Here is an 8,758-nt window from a genome sequence, read left to right as displayed (position 1 = left end):
CACAGCACCCGCTGGGCCGACTCCCGCCATCGTGGGCCTCGACCCACACTGGGCCGAATCAGCCAGCGGCCCATCGCCAGTAACCCTAGGCACTAGCGACAGGACCGCCCCCTCCGCGCTCTCTGCGCCCGCCGGCGCCTCCACCGCACGCCGAGGTGAGGGCCGAGGCAAGCACGGCCACTTCGTGACCCCCTCCGACGCCTCCACACCGCCCGACCTGGACAGGTGGACCACCGTCCTTACCTAATCGAGCATGCCGCCGCCGCCGCATTCCCACTTGCCGGTGACGCCGGCCGCCACACCTGAGCCGCCAAGGCACGGTGGCCTCTGCAGCTCGGCGCAAACCGCTGACGCCTGCCCGACGCGCCCTAGCCTGGTGCCGCTGCGAAAGCAACGAAGTCGCAGACCAGCGGCCCTGCCGGCGCCGCCCTCCAGGCCTCCGCGTCCTCATCTTCCGCCTCGCTCTCCGCCTCCGAATCCTCTCCCGCTAGCGCCCAAAACCTGCTGCCCCTCGGTCCCAGCGCCACCCGCGCCGTCGAAGCATAGATGGGGCAGGGGCCGCGCCCCGGCGAGCCCCCCGCACCCTGCCGGACTAGCTCCCAGCCGTCCAGCGGCGCCGCCCCCGACGGCGCAAGCGAGTCGCCCTCGCGGTCGCCCGACCCGGTCGCCAACGGGCTCGCTCATTTCAAAACTCTTCGCTCTTTAGAACATCCATGTGTCTCTAGCTAGGTATCGACTGCACAAAGTATGATCGCAGCTGATGTTATAAAAATGGAATGCTACGATATATATGCTGATTATATAATCCTTAGTCGTCAAGGACGGAGTTTGTTCCTTGACCGTCGCCGATGAAAGAGAGGTTTTGAACAAGCTGTTGCCGCTATGAAGATTGCTTGAAGGACATACCTCAGAAGAGAAGCTTTTTACTAGTATATGGCTTTATGTGATATAAGGAAGGAAAGAAAATCGCCACTCTTATGTTTTTTTTAGAGAATTTTACACTAATCATCTGAACAAAACTCTTGGGCGAAAAATAATAATGTTCTGGGCCTAACTACGACTGAAAGCACACGGGTAAGCTGGGCGTGGATGGGCCGGGCCAAGCAGGTTCGTTTCAGCCGAATAAAAACCGGGCGCGCATACACATCGGCCATCTCCGGCGCCGCGGATTCCTTCTCCGTTGGTCGTTTCGTCGCCGACACATCCGATGGGGAAACGCGGTGCGGCGCAAGGGATAGACATAGACTGGCTTGAGTTCTTCAGGACCGGAAACCCAGAGCCACTGGAGACAAAGCTCTCGCCGCCGGCGCCCGCCGCTCTGCCCCCTAGGTCTGCAGAACCCTAACCCTGTGTTTCTCCTCTTCCTGATGCAAGTTCGTTATCTGGTGGTTGATGGCGGCCATGAATGATCGATGCTGCCCGGCCTGCCCCAAAATTATGTAGTCGAATTGTGCGATTGGACCTGGTGTTCATCTGACCCGAAAGAATTTTGCTCGTATTTTTCCAAAAGAATTTTGCTGGTATGCGCTTGGTGTTCTCGATCTCAAAAACACTTGGGAATTGGATAGCTAGTTACCAAAAATTATGTGCAGAAGGAGGGGTCGACCAAAAACAATAATTATACGATGAAAAGATTTGCTACGAGTATGATACTCTCACTACTTGGTATGCTATTTCTTTTCAACGATACTGAGAGCATCTTCAACAGCCGCGCAACGCGCGGCGTGTTAGAAAAGCGTTTGCAGCGCGTTGTTCGCGACTTTTTGCACGGCGAGGAGCGCTTGCTCCAGCGGCCGCTGCAAAGTTTAGTGCGCGCGAGCCGTTCCAACAAACGCGCTAAACTGCAGCGCATGCGACCAGACGGCGCTTGCCATATGTGCATTTTGGAGACAATGATGATATTTGAAACATGAGAACAAAGACATGGCATAGTTTAAAATCACCCAAACAAGTTCATAACATAAAAGTTCAAATTTATGCCCACAACATCATCCAACCAAGTTTAAAATCTGAACAAAGTTCATGACAAAAGTTCAAACAAACGATACCGGTGCTTGGAGGAGCACCGGCGGAGGCGAAGCCAAAGCTACCCGCGCTAGGGTTTGCGGCGGCGGCGGCAGAGGGGTCGCAGGTGTAGGAAGGGGTGAGGGGGGTGTTGGCGTGCCCGTCCATGGGCCAATTCGCCGCCGGCGGCGCGGACGGGGCGAAAGTGGCGCGGCGGAGAGAGTGCGGCACGAGCGCTCGAGTGTGCAGTGCGCGAAAGCGGGCGCACCAAATAAACGGCGCGCGATGGCGTTTCGGACCGCGCGCTGAACTCTTTATGCCGCGCACGCAGTTATTGTGCCTCCGCTGGAGCTCGCTTAGCGGTTGCACGCGCGCTAAAAACCACAAATTTCAGGCGCGGCGTTTATATAGCGCGGCTGTTGGAGATGCTCTGATGCTCAAGTCAGTAAACTATGAATCTCCCCCTGTTGGGTGAACTGGAAATATGCACATATTATGCTGTTGTACTCATGAAGTTGCTGGTTGTTTTGCTGTAGCTTATTGTAGCTTGGTATACATCTTATTCCGGAAAAAAATTGATGCTCACTGAGATGAGCATCTTTGTTTGTCTTAGTTTGTAGTACTGTAGTAGTTATGTCTCTGATACATAGTTTTAAATAGCTGGCTATAGCCCCGTTATAGCTCTGCTATAGCTGTTTGAGCATGTTGCCGCTAAATGATTTCATGTACAATTTGCCACTATAGCCTTGCTATAGCCCGCTATACCTGTTTTTAAGGGTTGCCGCTATATGCTATAGCCCGCTATTTAAAACACTAGTCTGATCTTGGATTTCTTGATTCTGATCTTTCTTTTTGAATTTTCTGTATGACAGAGAAGTTGCCGTTGTAGAGAAGCCACCTAATTTTTTTTGCCATGGCTTGGGCTCAAACGACTCAGACTCATCTGGACGACAAGTTTGGGCAGACCTTACGGACAGCCTGCTTCACCTAATCATTGTCCTCTTTAGCTCATTCCATGACTTCCTTGCTGTTAATAGCACCTGCCGCTCTTGGCATGCTACAGTTTCTTCCTTCCCGCCCATATATCACTTCTCCTTCCCACCTCTCTTTGTCAAAACAAGCCTTCATTATGCTCGTCGGCATATGGGCGACTACGATTCCTGCCACAACCCTTTATCTAACTACAAATGGCTGCTCCATGATCCTGCAAAGAAAAAATCATCCCTTCGTTGTTGAGCACCCCGACATACTCCATATTATGTGCGCTATTTGGGCTGCTCATATGGGTATTTGATCTTGTACTGTGAGGAGCAATGCTTCCTTATTGATGTGTACACAAGTACTATGGTGAAACCCCGTAAATTTCAACGCAGTGACAACTCTGAAATCTACTATGTCGTCTTTACGGCTCCTCTCAGTTCAACCAACTCGTGCCTTCTCCTTTTCTCGAGAAAGTCTATGTTCCGGTGGCAAGTTGGAACAAAGTCCTGGACGGACCACCCTTTTGTTGCTGCACGCATTCATCAAATTGTGTCCTTCAAAGGTCAGATTTTGGCCATGGACTATCTTCTGAAGCTCAATACCATTTCCTTGGCTCCTCGGCTTGGCATGCCGGAAGTACCACTTGTGTGGGGAGAGGACATGACCGCTGGCTTGCTTAAAAAATCATGGTTGGTGGTCTGTGGTGACATGCTTCTCAAGGTTGACCTCTCAATACATGATCTCAAATTCTGCTTTCAAGCCTACCGCCTGGACTTATCAGTCAAACCCGCTAAGTGGGCGAAGTTGGAGAAGTTGGGAAATTGGGCTCTCTTTGTTAGCCTTGATAGGAGGAGCTCTACATTTTCTTCCTTGAACCCTGAAAGATGGGGCGGGAAGAGTAATTGCATTTATGTTCCGAGCAAATCCAAAGATTCCGACGAACCTTGGATTGAGGTAGAGCTTGGTCAGTTCATGTCCAGGAGATCCCATCCCATTTCATACATTCTCGGACGCAAAAGCAAGCAGCTGGAGAGCTTCTGGGTGCTCCCCAGTTTGGTGTATGGTGTCAACAAGTGAACCATCATCTTTGCTCGTCGTGGAGTTTTTGCCTAGTCTTGCGCATGCCTTGTCAACTGGTGTGTTTATTATTTAGTATCCCTTACAAAAATAGCGAGGTAATCTCTATATTGTACTGCATTCAGCTAATAGTTTGGTTGGGTATTAATCCTGTATGCTGAACAAGAAAGATTTACTGGACTTGCCTTCCAACCTGGAACATGTTTTGATACTGTCTGATCACATATTTATCTTTCTTGGTCTGCATCTTCTCTTATTTACTTCTCCGCTTTCTTACTGTGATCTTTCGTTTTTCAAAAAAGAAAAGAACTCTTTCGCTTTAATGGAGTACATGGTTGTATAAATGATGGTTTCGTTCAGATAGATGCTGCTGAGATTTCATTCTTTCTCTCGATCTTCTATACTCGGATCTGGGGTACACTCTCAAAAATATATATAACATGTTCTACATTCATGTAGCGGCAAGCCGACAAGATAATCTGAATTGCAACACTGATTTCTTTCAGCTGCATGCCAGAGTTTCACACATGACACAACTTGCCTATGAATATTAGCCTAGTACTATTTTCTTTTAATCCGGTTAGCACGAATGAAGCAGATGTTTTCTGACTTTTGTAGAGACAGATCTCCAAATAGAAGCTTGCAGAAGATGAAGCTTTACTATCTAGTCTGATGTGGTGCTGCATGTTGTACAGAAAATCAAGGTGTTAGTTTTATGCAGCTTATTGCGATTGAAATGTATCAATTGTTTTCTCTGCCAGGCCTTGAAGCATGCCAGTTTCATCAAGAAGAAATTGCTCAGATGCTCGAATGACAGATATTACAAACCACCGCCGACAGGAAATGCACATGCTCCTATATATATGAACTTTTTTTGGGATATCAATTTCTGATGTATAGTAGCATCCTGGTTGCATGAGGGAAGGATAAATACCTTTGTGACATACAGTCAAATATGAAACACAATATGCTTAGTTAAGGGCTTCCATGGGCCGCACGAGGAGGCCTCCTTGGGGCCTGTGCTCGACCACATAGGGCATGTGCGTCCCAAACACCTTGTCCCACGTCACAAAGAAGGGCTGCGAGAAGTTGTATCTGCTAGCGCGCGGCTGATGGTGGACGTCGTGGTACAACGTGTTGTTCCAGAAGCAGAGGCGGAACACGTTCCCCGGCAGCCACAGGCCGCAGTGGTCGTCCACGCCCTTGACGGTGCAGAGCGTGAAGAAGAAGATGGAGACGCGGGGCGACATGCCGGAGGCGAGGAAGGCGAGCACGCCGCCGACGGTGTCGAGGAGGAGGCCCTCCACGGGGTGGTTGTACTGTGCACCGAAGGCGTAGGGCACGACGAGGCGGTGGTGCCACGAGTGGACGTGCCGGTACAGGAACTTGTTGCGGTGCATGTACCGGTGCCACGCGTACTGCCACCCGTCCAGCATGGACATGCCCACCACGATCTGCATCGCCACCGTCAGGCACGTGGCCCAGGTCGTCCGCTGCCGTGCTTCGCCGGCGGCCGTCCCGGTGCTTTCGCCTCGAAGCTGCAGTGGGTACTTGTCGGTGACTGTGTAAGTTTATATCATATGTATATGAATGTTTGCAGGTCCATGCATGGAGAATTCTTATACCGTGAAAATGGCGGCGGCGACGGCGGCCTGCACGAGCTGCTGGAGGAGGACGCCCTTGACGACGTCGCGCTTGGACACCAGGTTCTTGTTGCGCTCCTCCTCCCTTGGGTGTAGCCTGTACTGGTCCATGGACCGTCCAAGCGCCATGTACATGCCGGAGTAGACCCAGTAGGCAGCTATGGGGACGACAATGGCCAACGCTTCATCAGAGAATACGAGCTCCATGTCACTGTTCGTTCTAGTAGTAACTTTGCTTTTGCTAGCAGTGTCTGGTAGTACACCGGCGCTCTGGGTTTATATATATCGACCGATGAGAATGCTAGCTGGTTATACTCCCAACAGATTGCCTCGGTCATGGGACTCCGTTGTCAAGCTGTAATCATCGGACTCTTGAATTTTTCTTTCAAATCTAGCTGTAGAGCTTTACCCAGACGTCCCACATACGGAATTTAGTCAAAAGTCGTTCAAGCAAGGCGTTCCATGCACATAGGAATTTACTTAGTCAAAAGTGGTTCAAGCCGGACGTGTTCAACATACGGAATTTAGTCAACATATCGGTCGTTCCATGTTTGGATTTTAGTCGTTTAGTATAAGCTTGTGCGTGTCGATCCAAGGGAGAATCCCCAAAACTCAAAACCTCGTCTAACCTACAAATCTCGCTAGACTACCCGCCATCCGGAGGCATCCGCGTGCACTGCGCTTGTTCGGCCGCTCGATTCTTTTCCTGTAGCTCCGTTTTGGCTGCTGACGCGTGGTGAACCGTTCACTCTTTTTTATATTCACATATCTTTCAGGAGTAGCTGCCAAGTGGCCCTCATTATCTAAGGTACGGCGAATTAACTGCTTTTTACGGTTACTAAGATGCGCGTCGTTCGGGCGATGAAGCGAGGCCTAGAAAATATCTGGTCGCACTTCCTCTCTACTCCCTCCCACCTTGTCTCCTCCTCTTCTTCGTGCGGTGGACAGCGCAGCTCCTTGTGCCGCCATCCGTCCACCCTGCCGCTCGTGGAAATAAAGCAAGACCAAGAACAAGGGAAAGGGAGGACGTCGATGTGCATGCTGTTGGACTGAAAAGAATTCTTCAGTTTTGAAGGAAATATGCCCTAGAGGCAATAATAAAGTTATTATTTATTTCCTTATATCATGATAAATGTTTATTATTCATGCTAGAATTGTATTAATCGGAAACATAATACATGTGTGAATACATAGACAAACAGAGTGTCACTAGTATGCCTCTACTTGACTAGCTCGTTGATCAAAGATGGTTATGTTTCCTAGCCATAGACATGAGTTGTCATTTGATTAACGGGATTACATCATTAGGAGAATGATGTGATTGACTTGACCCATTCTGTTAGCTTAGCACTCGATCGTTTAGTATGTTACTATTGCATTCTTCATGACTTATACATGTTCCTATGACTATGAGATTATGCAACTCCCGTTTACCGGAGGAACACTTTGTGTGCTACCAAACGTCACCACGTAACTGTGTGATTATAAAGGTGCTCTACAGGTGTCTCCGAAGGTACTTGTTGGGTTGGCGTATTTCGAGATTAGGATTTGTCACTCCGATTGTCGGAGAGGTATCTCTGGGCCCTCTCGGTAATGCACATCACTTAAGCCTTGCAAGCATTGCAACTAATGAGTTAGTTGTGGGATGATGTATTACGGAACGAGTAAAGAGACTTGCCGGTAACGAGATTGAACTAGGTATTGAGATACCGACGATCGACTTTCGGGCAAGTAACATACCGATGACAAAGGGAACAACGTATGTTGTTATGCGGTCTGACCGATAAAGATCTTCGTAGAATATGTGGGAGCCAATATGAGCATCCAGGTTCCGCTATTGGTTATTGACGGAGATGTGTCTCGGTCATGTCTACATAGTTCTCGAACCCGTAGGGTTCGCACGCTTAACGTTTCGATGACAGTTATATTATGAGTTTATATGTTTTGATGTACCGAAGGTTATTCGGAGTCCCGGATGTGATCGCGGACACGACGAGGAGTCTCGAAATGGTCGAGACATGAAGATTGATATATTGGAAGCCTATATTTCGATATCGGAAGTGTTCCGGTTGAAATCGGGATTTTACCAGAGTACCGAGGGGTTACCGGAACCCCCCGGGGGCTTAATGGGCCATAGTGGGCCTTTGTGGAGAAGAGGAGAGGCGGCCAGGGCAGGGCCGCGCGCCCCTCCCCTCCTAGTCTGAATAGGACAAGGAGAGGGGGGCGGCGCCCCCCCTTTCCTTCCTCTCTCCCTCCTCTTTCCCCTCCACTCCTAATCCAACTAGGAAAAGGGAGGGAGTCCTACTCCCGGTGGGAGTAGGACTCCACCTGGCGCGCCCCTCCTGGCCGGCCGCACCTCCCCCTTGCTCCTTTATATACGGGGGCAGGGGGCACCCTAGAGACACAACAATTGATCGTTCGATCTTTTAGCCGTGTGCGGTGCCCCCCTCCACCATAGTCCACCTCGATAATACTGTAGCAGTGCTTAGGCGAAGCCCTGCGTTGGTAGAACATCATCATCATCACCACGCCGTCGTGCTGAAGAAACTCTCCCTCAACACTCACCTGGATCGGAGTTCGAGGGACGTCATCGGGCTGAACGTGTGCTGAACTCAGAGGTGTCGTGCGTTCGGTACTTGATCGGTCGGATCGTGAAGACGTACGACTACATCAACCGCGTTGTGCTAACGCTTCCGCTTTCGGTCTACGAGGGTTCGTGGACAACACTCTCCCCTCTCGTTGCTATGCATCACCATGATCCTGCGTGTGCGTAGGAATTTTTTTGAAATTACTGCGTTCCCTAACAGTGGCATCCGAGCCAGGTTTTATGCGTTGATGTTATGTGCACGAGTAGAACACAAGTGAGTTGTGGGCGATACAAGTCATACTGCTTACCAGCATGTCATACTTTGATTCAGCGGTATTGTTGGATGAAGCGGCTCGGACCGACATTACGCGTACACTTACACGAGACTGGTTTTACCTCCGTGCTTTGCACACAGGTGACTAGCGGGTGTCAGTTTCTCCAACTCTAGTTGAACCGAGTGTGGCTA

General features: G+C 50.1%; 1 protein-coding gene and 1 pseudogene across 1 annotated transcript; one reads left to right on the top strand and one right to left on the bottom strand.

Moving 5' to 3' along the window:
* The first annotated feature begins 1,207 nt into the window (after positions 1–1,207).
* On the top strand, positions 1,208–4,266 carry LOC141026775 (F-box protein At2g26160-like; annotated as a pseudogene).
* A 356-nt stretch (positions 4,267–4,622) lies between these two features.
* Positions 4,623–5,912, bottom strand: LOC109736566 (sphinganine C4-monooxygenase 1-like). The gene is made up of 2 exons (XM_020295782.3): positions 5,688–5,912; positions 4,623–5,600 (listed from the first exon to the last, which is right to left on the bottom strand). The coding sequence occupies exons 1-2, from the start codon at positions 5,910–5,912 to the stop codon at positions 5,034–5,036; spliced, it is 792 nt and encodes a 263-aa protein (XP_020151371.1). The 3' UTR covers positions 4,623–5,033.
* Positions 5,913–8,758: the final 2,846 nt, after the last annotated feature.

The sequence above is a fragment of the Aegilops tauschii genome, chromosome 7 (genome assembly GCF_002575655.3).
Source record: "Aegilops tauschii subsp. strangulata cultivar AL8/78 chromosome 7, Aet v6.0, whole genome shotgun sequence".
NCBI classification, from domain to species: Eukaryota; Viridiplantae; Streptophyta; class Magnoliopsida; order Poales; family Poaceae; genus Aegilops; species Aegilops tauschii.
Note: the sequence above shows the minus strand (reverse complement) of the source record. Positions and strands in the feature narration are given on the sequence as shown.